Genomic DNA, 12,723 nt, shown 5'->3' on the forward strand with positions numbered 1-12,723 from the left:
CCGGAGTGCTGTAAAACGAGTGGCACAGACCCAGCAGGGCTTAAAATACATGGCAGGGCACACCCTTCCCTCCAAACACACCTGCCACTTTCTTTTCTCTCCTTTCTTCTCTCCCACATCCTCTCTGGGAAAGCCAAACTTCATTCATTACGGAACCGAACTATTTCCTTTCTTACTTTAATATTTCCCCTTTTTTTTTTAACAGGCAACCATGTGGGAGCGAGGAGGGCAAAGGAAGCCCTGGAGCTGTTCAGACACAATAAAGAAAATAAAAATTAAAAAACAAAAAAGTATGATTAAACCCCAAACCATAAGCAAACCAACCACGTTACCCAGAATAATGACTTCGCGGAAAAAAAGCCAAAAACATTGTATAAGCTTCTGGAGCGTGGCAGGAGAAGAGAATGGAGAATCCTCGCTGCCGGGAAGAGCGGTGGGACAGCAGCCCGGACAGAGGGATGCTCCGGGCGAGACAGGGAGAGGGTTTCACGTGGATTTATGTGCCCGAATGTGTCTTCAGGCACCTGGTCCTGGTCATTGCAAAGACCCATTGTAGGCAAACTCAGACCCTTTAGATATGCTCTGATTGCCCCTCTGCTGCGCTCTGGGGAGACCCCCCTGCAGTCCTGGTCCAGCTCTGGGGCAACAGCACAAGAGGGACGTGGAGCTGCTGGAGCGAGGCCAGAGGAGGCCCCGGAGCTGCTGCGAGGGCTGGAGCAGCTCTGCTCTGGAGCCAGGCTGAGAGAGCTGGGCTGGGGCAGCCTGGAGAAGAGAAGGCTCCTGAAGGGGACACCTTAGAGCAGCTCCAGTGCCTAAAGGGGCTCCAGGAAACCTGGAGAGGGGCTTTGGACAAGGGCCTGTAGGGACAGGACAAGGGGAATGGCTTTAACCTGCCTGAGGGGAGATTGAGATGAGCTCTGAGGCAGAAGCTCTCCCCTGTGAGGGTGCTGAGGCGCTGCCACAGGGTGCCCAGAGAAGCTGTGGCTGCCCCATCCCTGGCAGTGTTCAAGGCCAGGTTGGACACAGGGGCTTGGAGAAACCTGCTCTATTTTAAGATGTCCTTACTCATGGCAGAGATGTTGGACTAGATCTCTGTGTATACCATGTGCAGAAGTTTATACACGTCCACTTCTGAGCCAGTCCAAGTCCCTCTCGATGACACCCCTCTCCCGAGGCGTGCCAAGTGCACCACTAAGCCTGGGGTTATCTGATAATACAAACCCTTCTGAGCGATTCTTGTTTCATAGCTTCATCATTTCCATCCCATAGTGATGACAAACGGAGCGCACAGAGGGCTGTCAGCACTATCCAGAACCTAGCAACCTGTCAGCAAACCAGAACCTGACGTTCTGAAAAACGGGGAGCACAGAGGGATGCACATACTGTTCCTGTCCCAGGAATGAAGCATCGTGGGGGGAATCCTTTGCACCCAGTGGTTTCCACCCTGATACAGCACCCTAAAAATAACAGGGTGCAAGAGCCACATGTAAATTATGAAGAGGAGGAGGGGGACAGCACGCAGCATAGAGACAGGGCTGGCAGAAAACACTCCTGAGACACTGACACTGCAGCAGAGAAGACAAATGACTGGCCCAAGGCCACGCAGCGAGGCACTGTCCCCTCTACGTGACTTTCAGTCCCTGCTCCGGCACAGCATCACTAAGGGACCCTTCAGCTAAATGTGATATTGGCTTCAAAATGGTGTGATTTATTTTACACCCATACACACACATAAAAACGTACATGGTAATTTCTTTTCCCTCCTTTCTCCTCTACCCAGATGCACTTAAACACACCTCAAAACCTCTCTGAATAACCAGAAGTAAAAACTTTATACCTCTCTGCTATAGGAGAACTCACAGGGGTTGACTTGACTCCAGCAGCATGAAGCAGGATGATCAGTCCCACCTAGCAAATCACAGAATCCCAGACTGGTTTGGGAGGGATTTAAAGTTAAAGCTCACCCAGCTCCAACCCCTGCCATGGGCAGGGACACCTTCCACTAGAGCAGGTTGCTCCAAGCCCCTGTGTCCAACCTGGCCTTGAACACTGCCAGGGATGGGGCAGCCACAGCTTCTCTGGGAAAAGTCTGTGCCAGCGCCTCAGCACCCGCACAGGGAAGAGCTTCTGCCTCAGAGCTCATCTCAATCTCCCCTCGGGCAGGTTAAAGCCATTCCCCTTGTCCTGTCCCTACAGGCCCTTGTCCAAAGCCCCTCTCCAGGTTTCTTGTCAGCCGCTTTAAGTACTGGAAGGCTTACAACCACACAAATATTTCCTAGAAGCTATAAAACCCTCCCCAAGGATTGCAATGGGAGAAGGGATGGACGAGCTGAAGCCTGTCCCTTGGAGAAGTCACGCTGGAGGAGATCCATCCAGGTAATCCATCTTCCTGCTGTGTTATACAATGACACGGTAATGGCCAGCCCAGAGGGATTTCCTTCAGGAAAACTCAACTGTTACTAAAATGGCAAGTTAATATCGAGCAAGAACCCAGCCGACATTAGACCGAAGGACGGGCACGACAGGGAATGAAATATTACAGTCCCCATTCAAATGTTTTTATTTGTAAGAGCATAAATAAATAGACCTATCTGCAGCCTCCAAAGAGGGGAAGCTGAGATGAAAAGAGAAACCCTGCACACACATCGATTTGCTTCTTTGCCATTTTTCGTAATAAATAGCCCAGCACGTCTGTGCTGATGGGCAGCTCGGGTGGAGGAGGGCACGCTGCCCGAGGACACAGGACACACATCTGAGCTCAGGATCTGCCCTGTTGTGTTGATTTTATCCAGAAATAAATAAATAAAATTATAATTTCAGAAAAAAGGGGAAAAAGAAGCCGGAAAAGTTATGTGGCTAATAAAGGGCTCTATTGTGCCATCAATTTTTTAAGCTTTAATGATTTCAGGAGGAAGTTCAGCTCAGCGATCAATAGCACAATATGGGCAGGAGGGCTCGAAGGAAATCCACTGCTGGAGCTGCGGCGAGGGCTGGGGAAAGGGGGGGTTCAGAGGAAGGGGGTTCCCCCAGGCCGGGGCAGAGGAGGCTCCAGGGGACCCCTGTCCCGCACAGCTTCCCGTCCTGGCGATCCGGTGCGGTGAGAGCTCCCCCTCCTGCCGCACGGTGTGTGCAGCGGGGACGTTTGGGAACGCGAGGACCGCTGCCGGCAGCGCGGGAGGTGGCCATGCAGCACCCACACCGGCGAGGATGCTCGCACCATGCTCCCCACACTGGGGATGAGCCCGTGCCATGGGTGCTCACCCCATGCTGAGCCCATTCCGGAGATGCTCTCCCCATGCTGAGTCCATCCCAAAGGTGCTCATCCCACACTGAGCCCACCCCATGGGTGCTCATCCTACACTAAGCCCTCCCAGGGATGCTCGCCCCACACTGAGCATATCCTATGGGCGCTCGCCCCATAAGAACCCATCCCAGGGGTGCTCTCCCCACGCTGAGCCCATCCCAAGGATGCTCACACTAAGCTGAGCCCATCCCAAGGATGCTCACACTACGCTGAGCCCTCCCAGGGATGCTCACCCCACACTGAGCTGGTCCTAAGGGCGCTACCCCATGCTAAGCCCATCCCAAGGGTCCTCACCCCACACTCAGCCCTCCCAGGGATGCTCACCCCACATTGAGCTGGTCCTGCGAACGCTCGCCCCACGATTCCCACACCCGGGTTCAGCCCATACCAGGAATCCTTTCCACCCCCCTCCAAGCAGCCGGGAGTGCATGGACAGCCCCCCATATCCCTCTCCTCCTCCATGCATCCCATGCTGAGGGCAGCCATCCCCACTCCCGCCCGCAGCCGGCAGACACCCGGCAGACGTACCGCATGGCCGAGGCTCGCTGCTGCCGCCGCCGGGGAGGTTGGAAGCGGGGTTATCCAGGGGGGAGATCTTGCGCCAGGCAGACCTAAGTGACACGATGATACAGCGTGAAGCTATTCAGCATCAGCGGGGACAACGCCTCGCCCGAGGTGCCACCCAAGACACAGCCACAGCCGAGTTCACACCGGCTCTGGCAGAATAACCCGAATAGAAGCCCATCGAGGGCTCCCCACCGCCAGGGTGGGGGGTCCTGAGACAGCGGCGCAAGGTGGAGGGGCGGTGCGATGGGATGGGATGGGGTCACCCCCCTAGATCCGGTCCTGGATTAGAAGGAAAAGCTGGAAAGTCAGAGTGCACTTCAGCTGTAAGGCAGGCAGCAGGAACTCCAGCAGAAAGTTTTACCACAATGTATTAAAAAAATAAATAGAATTTGATGATAATAATAATTAAAAATAATAAATAATGATAATTTTTATTATTTAAGGCAAAAGAAGAGGGGGGAATAGCAGACCTGGAAGCCAGGGGGGATGGTGACAGCAGCGCTGCCCCTCCGTGATGCTGCCGCAGCTCCGGGACCCGCCTGCGCTGCGACCCCTGGGTCCCGGTCCCGGTGTGGGGAGTGGGATGAAGGGATGGGGTGGCAATCCCGCCGCCGCGGTGCGAGATGAGGATGGGATGCGCTGGGAATGGGATGGGAACCGGCGGGACGCGCCGAGTGTCCCCGTCGGTGAAGGCGACAGACGGAGGACCCCGAGACCCGTGTCCCCCCCTCCCACCTCGCCCAACCGCCGGTACGGTGTGACCGTGCGGGGTGCAACGATGCTTTGAAAGATCTATTTAATACGGAACTTACCGTCTAAACCGGAATCCAGGGGGCGGGACGGGACGGGCGGGACGGGGCAGCGGGGCGCACACCGGGAGGCTATGGCGGGGTTGGCTGCGGATGGAGCCGGGGCGGCGGTGGAGCGGGGACGGGACACACGCACCCGGGACACGGACCCACCTGCGAGCAGCCGCCCGCCCGCCCCGTCCGGCCGCGGCTCCCGGCGAGCCAAGGTCCCGGATGTCGGTGCCCGCTCCCTCCCCTCAGCGCCGATCGCCGCGCTCCCCCCCCCCACCCCCGCTCCCGCCACCGCCGCCACCGCCCGGGGCGGCCCCACCTCCCACGGTAGGGGGGGGGGGGTGTCACTGTCCGCGGGGGGGGGGGGTGTGACGGGGGTGTTCTCGCCGTCCCGCCCGCCCCGTCGGGGCGCTGCCACGTGGGACCGGCGGGGGGGGAAGAGCCTTCCTCCCTCTTCCCTCCTCCTCCTTCTTCCCTCCTTCCTCCTCCTCCTCCTCATCATCATCCCCCCCCCCCCACCCCCCCGCCGCGTTGGGCTTGACAGGTCCACGCGACCAAACAAACCGCGGCGGACGGGCGTGCGGCTCAGCCAATGGGGAGCGAGGGAAGGGAGGGAGGGGCGGGGCCGGCGGCCGCCTGAGGGGAGCGTGGGGTCCGAGCGCCGCCCGCCATCCTCTCAGCGCGCCCCGGCTGCGGCCGGTGCCCTCAGCCCCGCCGCAGGGAGCGGGCCGCGGGGAGGGCGCTTCAGCGGGCCCCGGCACAGCGCAGGGGTAGAGACAGGCGAAACCGGTGCTGTTGGGAAGGGGGGGGGAGCTCCCCACCGTCCGCGTTCCCCCCCAGCGCACCGCCTTCGCGGGGGTCCGCAGGGCTGACTGGAATGCTGTTCCCTCAGGAGGAAAAGCGGAGAGAGCTGTCGTGTCCTGGACTATTGTATAATTACAGAGCAATAACAACACAGAACGGGTTAAAACCCCAAAATACTGCTCCCCCAGGTCCCACTGCAGGCAAGGGCATGGTGGGCATTGCCCCAGCCCTCACAGGGCTCTGGTTCCTCTCCACATCCCCTTCATTCCAATCCACCTGCATTACCCGGTGTGCTGGGGAAGGGGATCTAAGGTCAAAATTTCCCTTTTGAGGTAAAAAACAACCCTTCCTGCAAGGATCAGTTCCCATGTCCATGTGGATCACAGGCTTAGGGCACTGCGTGCCTCGTGTTGTGCTGCCTCATCCTGATGAAACCTGGGGTGATCCCTCTTAAGGCTTGGGCTGCGAGGGAATAGAACACAGGCAAAGAATGCACCTGAATCTATCTCACTCCGTGACATTAGGATAGCAAGAAGCCTCCTCTATACATGCCATGGAATCCCAAACTGGTTTGGGTTGGAAGGGCGCTTAAAGCTGATCCAGCTCCAACCCCCTGCCACGGGCAGGGACACCTTCCACTAGAGCAGGTTGCTCCAAGCCCCTGTGTCCAACCTGGCCTTGAACACTGCCAGGGATGGGGCAGCCACAGCTTCTCTGGGAAAAGTCTGTGCCAGCGCCTCAGCACCCTCACAGGGAAGAGCTTCTGCCTCAGAGCTCATCTCAATCTCCCCTCAAGTCTAATCAGCTTGGTCCCAAAACTGGTATCGCGACAGAAAAAGTATCAGCGTCCTGAAAGCAGGGGTTTTCAAATGGCTGTTTTCTTTGGCAGGCTGTTGTTTTGGGGATTTGGGGGTTTTGATTTATGTTTTTGTTTAATCAGACCTAGTCAAAATCACTATTTGTTTTTATTTCATCTGGCAGCCTACCCCATCATCAGGCTTCCAGGCTTTCCCATCAGATCCCCGAGTGCTGTTGGCACAATGCTGAGTCATGGAAGAACATTGTCAACTTAGTAGCTGAGTCTTCACCCTCAATACCAGCTATTCGGGGGAATGTTCTCGCTATGTGCTTATAGAACACTTCCAGCACGTTATTTTCCAGGATCTCTGTGGTGGATGCAGCACGCTCACATCAAACGTTTCCAGTGAAACACCATTTCAAGCTGTTGCTTTAGGATTCGTTGTTCTGGAATCCACCTCTTGCAGGTGGAGGAGCTTGGTACAGCGGTGCTCCGATCCAGCCTGGGATCTCTGCTCTAACACCGTTGCTGATGGCTGATCCATCCTGGGATCTGACTCTGAATGCCTCTCTTCAATAAAACTCTCCAATTTCAGTGGAAATCCTTCATTACTGGCATTTTTTTCAATTTAAAGGAAAGGTTTAAATTAGAAAGGGTGGGAGCAGCTGCTGCGACTTTGCTGATGGTGAAACGTGTGTTCCCAAAGGAAAGTGGAGACAGGATTTGGGGATGCCTCCCAGATAACCACAGAGAGCTGTGGCATGGTAAAGCTAAGCATCCTCTGTATCACGAGGTTTTGGAGAGGAAAGATGAACGACCAGCCATGAAGGACCAGCAGCCCTTTTTCATGCAGAGAAGGGAATCAGTCCAGCTACAAAAGCTCTCTATAGGGGACAGAGAAAATGGAAAAACCCCAAGCTTTATCTTGTCCTCTAGACCCACAGTTAGCACCTGATTATGTTTAAAACAACAAGCTCATGTAAAACACACTGACAGGAACAAGGTGATGCTACCCCTTGATCTTTCTGGTGCACATCCTGCCTTCAAAACCCCATCGAGGTGGTGCTGCCTTCCCAAGCACCCAAACCCACGGCAGCAAGAGCACCTTGGAGAGAGTGTGTGACAGAAGACAGACATGCCCTAAGGATTCCCGCACACCTTCATCCAGCAAACACTCACCAGCACAGCAGGCGAGAGGCTACAGCGGAGGGCGGCTTTAGACAGGGCAGAAAGTGTCTCTTGTGTCTGCTCATGAGTGTGTTCTCCCCCTACCCCACCACAGGCAAACTTGAGATGGGACCAAACCAAAGAAGACCTTGGGCTGACATTAGAAATGCATAAAACAGAGACATAGCTTTTCCTGCTCCACTTTGCAACTAGTTGCGCCGGGATCCTGAGTGCACTAATTGGTCTTAATTACCCTGACCAACCTCACCTTCACCCACAAATCCTCCATTCGTTAGTACAGAGGCTCTACTTCAGCTCAGGCCTAGGCATCTTACCTGAGTTGTGTGGTAGGAGCAACTATTTGTAGTCCAGCCTGGGGTGCTGTGGCTTAGATCAGTGTCAGACCTACATTATAGCCTTGTTTCCAGTCCTACTGCTGCAGTTCCCAAGTGGACTCTGGACTGGTTTATCCCCTCACCTTGCCTGGGACTCTTCGTAGATCCTTCTTACCAGCACCCGGCCCTGCCAACCCACTTTAGATGTGGTGGGACTAGGTCCCAGCCAGCGAGGACACAGCCTTTGCTGTGGTCATCCTTGGCACTTGGCTCACCCTCCCTTGGCAGAAAGGATCACTGAGCATGAACACGCTGCAGCACCTGGGAATGCTACAGGAGCACTCCACTTCTAGACCATGTTCCCTACCTGGATCGCCAAGGCTTGTCTGGCAGCTCTTGTGACTGATGAACTTGTGAAGACTTTGGAATGTGGTTTATAGGGGTCAGGAAGACGTGGCCCCCCCTGCCTTACTGCTGTGTTTGTTCCAGTTGTATTTATCATGGAATCCAGACTGGTTTGGGTTGAAGGGACCTTAAAGCTCATCCAGTTCCAACCCCTGCCACGGGCAGGGACACCTTCCACTAGAGCAGGTTGCTCCAAGCCCCTGTGTCCAACCTGGCCTTGAACACTGCCAGGGATGGGGCAGCCACAGCTTCTCTGGGAAAAGTCTGTGCCAGCGCCTCAGCACCCTCACAGTAAATGGAGTTTTTTGGCTAACTCAAGTGCTCTTAGGCATTTTCCCAGAGAGTTCTGACGTGTCTGCTTTATCCTCTCCCCAGAGCAGTAACTCAGCTCTGTTAGAGAGGGCTCAGTTCTGGCATTTGCTTGTGATGTGATTGAGAGTGTGGAAATTGGCAGGAGAGGTAGGGAGCTACCTCATCTTCATGCACATAATCAATAGCAAATCGTTACTTAAAAAGTAAAGTGGTTGATGGTGGTTTCATAGGGCAAGGCATGCCCTGCATTTTCAGTCTTTGATTCATGCTGCTTAATATGCCTTGAGATGGAGCTCAAGGAGTGACTCACATTGTAAAAGCTCTACAGTTAGCTCCTGGTGCTACCTCTTAGCAAGTGTGTCATGGTTGCTTCAGCATGTCTGTGGCTGTTCTCCATCTCAGCTCCATCAGCCTCCAAGACCCTATTAGGGAAATCTATAAGCCCAGACTTTGGAGCAGTGGCACCAAAGCACTCGTGGGGCTCTTGCCAGGATCAGGACACCCTCCGTGTGGATTAGGTCCAGCCTGCAGGAGGCAGAGCACGATACAGCCCAGTCCACCTGCAGGTAAACAGCCAGCAGCGTGGACAGGGAGCACAAGCTGTGACAACCCTGTCCACCTTGCAAGACAAAAGAGCCTTGCTTCTAGCTTCCACTGTGTTTAGGTAAGGCTCTGTCCTCTTTTGAAGGACGTGGTGTACCGAAAGCCTGTTCTCTGAATTAACATCGCCACATCCCTCACAGGTACACACAAGTGCTTCTGAAGCGTCAGCCTTTCTAAACACGGTGTGCTGCCCGTGTGAGTGTTCCTGCTCAAGTGCAGGATCCAGCCAAGAACTCTAGCAGTCCTTCCCTTATTAGTGCAACATTATTAGCTTTACTCCAATAACCTGTATTGATTTTGGTCTGGGGCTGCTTTTTCAGCATGAGACAAAGCTGGGTAGGATTTTTTCCTACATTATTTGTACATTGAGGATGCGGGGACTGTTTCTTCACTTATACCTCCTGCTCTTCTTCCCTTGCACTGACAGCAAGCTAATTCTGCTCGCTTCCCTAGAGCTACCCTGGGGTTTCTGTCAGTTGGGACGGGATGGGGAGGTCCTTGGGGAAAAGGTGGGAGTTGAGAGGTGCAGGAACCAGCCTGCTTTAGCTGGGAGGAGGGAAGCACAGAGAAAGAGCAGCAACTGACTTGGGGCTTGTGAGATATCCAGTCAATGATGGCTTAAACTACCCCATCTGAGTTTCCAGTGGGATGGAAGCGTTCGCCTGTTGACCATATCCGGGACAGCTGCTCACTGGTTGACTACTTGCTCCCAGCATAGAACCCAAATCCTTTTCTATCCGTATCTCCCACCTGGAGCCCTCCTGGTCCTTAGGTTTACACAGGCTTAAACACTGCTGACAACTACAGCTCTGGTCCCCTCACTAAACCATGACGAGGAATGCCTGGTAGACCTCAGCCAGGTGTGTGGAAGTAAATCCTGCACAAGGGCTAACACACACTTGGTGCCAGATTGCACACACTGTGTGGGACAAGGTTTTGGCCATCATTCCTGCAACTGGAGTGTTGCACAGTGGATGGGAAAGTTGGGATAGTGAAGCTGGTGGACATAAGACAGCCCAAGTTCTTCAGGACATACAAGCTCGAGCTACACAGCCAGGCTTTGCTGAGGTGGCCTGTCCCTGGTGTAACGATGCTCTCAGGCTAACCCTTAAAGACTGCACCATGGCCAGCTTACTAAACATCTCTGCACCCGTCTGCAGAATGGCCAGGTCTTCTTTCACTTAACCGCATCCTCAAACGAGGTGGTAATTATCACTTCATATTTCCGTAGAATACAGACTGGTTTGGGTTGGGAGGGACCTTAAAGCTCATCCAGTGCCAACCCCCTGCCACGGGCAGGGACACCTTCCACTAGAGCAGATTGCTCCAAGCCCCTGTGTCCAACCTGGCCTTGAACACTGCCAGGGATGGGGCAGCCACAGCTTCTCTGGGAAAAGTCTGTGCCAGCGCCTCAGCACCCTCACAGGGAAGAGCTTCTGCCTCAGAGCTCATCTCAATCTCCCCTCTGGCAGGTTAAAGCCATTCCCCTTGTCCTGTCCCTACAGGCCCTTGTCCAAAGCCCCTCTCCAGGTTTCTTGTAGCCCCTTTAGGCACTGGAAGGCTGCTGAAAAGCAGCCTCTAAAACATCTTCCTCCAAGGATGTTTAGCCCAACAGATCTGCATTTGCAGTGTGCTATTCAAAGGCTACTTTAATGTTGATGATAATAAAGTGTCCTTGGAGATGCAGGAGGGCAGCCACAGGTGTAGCACAGGCTCCACTGAAGCCAGTGACAAATCTGACCTCAGATCAACGCACCAACTGCTCTGATGCATCCTTGAAGCATCACAGGGCAGCAAGGGACCTGGCCTGATACATGCTGTGAAGGAGAAACCCTGCAATCCTGCTCATGAAGCTGCCTGGAAGAAGGGAAACCTTGCATCTGAGTGTGAGCAGCAACAAAATGCCAGTTGAGCTCAAGAGGAGCATGAAGGATTACGGATCCTTGTGCCATGACAGGCGGTCATGGGCAAGGCTGATCCTGGTCAAGGCTGAGCACGTCCTGTGGAGGCAGCTAGCAGGGCTGACCTGATGTAACTGGGAGCTGAAGCTGGATGCTTAACTTGAAATGGCCCAGGGACTGAACAGATGGCTCCTCTTTATTTGCATGCTACTTGGATTTGTGAGTCAAGCAGAAGAATAACTTAATTTTTGACATTTGCTTCTCCTCAGAGCCCGGCACAATTTATGTTATACTGGCATTTGCGTGAAGGATGTTGCTTTAGGCACAAAACCCATCCTGGCTTTAACCCTAAAAGGAGCCAAATAGGCAGGAACCATGTTCCTCCCCAGCTCTTTTGTAGGCTCTGCCAAGGGATATCGCACTTACACAATGACCAAAGAATCAGGAGAAAACAGTCATTTGTGGAAGGAAGGGGCAGGGTTGGAGTTAAACTGGACTGGAAAATATCTCATTTGTAGCCTTGAAATGAGAGACTGTTTGTGGATGAGGTTTACCTCCTATTAAAAATACCCTTCAAGGCCTGTGCAGTTAGTCTTGAGCATGGGGGATAAATTTAGTAGAGTCCTGTTCCTGCTGACACAAACTTAAGTGAAAATAATATATATGGCAAGGGCACAACATCTGCAAGCCAATTAAAAACCTGGCTGATCGCACCCAAGATGACAGTTGCCATGACTAGTGTGTCTGTGTGCCACCCCTTCGAGAGGGAGAAAAACAGACTCTGCATGGCTGTGCAGCATCCTTCTATGCCCGCGACAGCTAATGGAGATTGTTTGAAAGCTCAAACCCGAGGAGCCTGTCCTCCTCGCTGTCCCTGGTAACCCTGGGTGGTCACATATGTGATATTCATGGATTTGACAGTAGGTCAGTAATAAAAGTCACAGGGTAAGAGAACAAAGCATGTTTTCTGGCCTGACTGTAAGACATTAGAGTTAGCCTGGGTAAGGACATGTGTGCTTTGGCCAGTATAAATATGCACATTTTTTTACAGGCTGTATTTGAAATATTACGAAGAGATGCTCTTGGTTTTCCAGTGGACAAAGTGCAGTTCTCCTTCACCCACCATTTTAAGCGAAGTATCAGGAGTTGTGAGGGAAACTGGTTTGTGAGTGGGAGATAAAGCAGCCAGAAGCTGGGAGATCCATGTTCCTGAAGTGTGGGGCTCTGGTATGTTTTCCACACTTTTCATCATCTTCTGCATTCACTGTGATCCCCCTCTTGTGGCTAGTTCAGCGCCTGCAAAATTTCCCTGTCAGTACCTGTCAAGGCTCAGAGGCATCAGGTTCCTGAACCAGTGCAACTGAAATATGGTGAGTGAACAGGTTAGCTGCCCCTCAGCCGAGCTGCTGCGACTGTGCTGGTATAAACTCGAAGACAACCCAACGTGCATCAGCTCACACCTCTCCTGTTGACGGTTACCCCAGCAGCCAAAGTTACCAACCTGTCCTGGAGCTGCTGACCTTGTGTAAGGTCTTAGCATGCTCTCGTTATGAAGTAAAACATGTGGTTTACACCACATTCATGGCATGTTCAGTTGACACATTTTCCATGAACTTACAGAGGAAAGATTTAGCAGCTCAGCTCATGGGCCATAACTTGTTATATTACAGTAACTTGGTCACATTTGGTGTGTTTCAGATTTGTTCCAAGCCCTGAGTGAATACGA

At 53.4% G+C, this 12,723-nt stretch overlaps 1 protein-coding gene across 1 annotated transcript; it reads right to left on the reverse strand.

Annotated features, from left to right (window-relative positions):
• Nucleotides 1–2,854: 2,854 nt before the first annotated feature.
• LOC115601069 (Wilms tumor protein 1-interacting protein-like) lies at nucleotides 2,855–5,757 on the reverse strand. Its single transcript, XM_030470585.1, has 4 exons — nucleotides 5,710–5,757; nucleotides 4,684–4,990; nucleotides 3,833–3,915; nucleotides 2,855–2,990 (listed from the first exon to the last, which is right to left on the reverse strand). The coding sequence occupies exons 1-4, from the start codon at nucleotides 5,755–5,757 to the stop codon at nucleotides 2,922–2,924; spliced, it is 507 nt and encodes a 168-aa protein (XP_030326445.1). The 3' UTR covers nucleotides 2,855–2,921.
• Nucleotides 5,758–12,723: the final 6,966 nt, after the last annotated feature.

Source organism: Strigops habroptila, chromosome Z, assembly GCF_004027225.2.
Source record: "Strigops habroptila isolate Jane chromosome Z, bStrHab1.2.pri, whole genome shotgun sequence".
Classification (NCBI taxonomy): Eukaryota; Metazoa; Chordata; class Aves; order Psittaciformes; family Psittacidae; genus Strigops; species Strigops habroptila.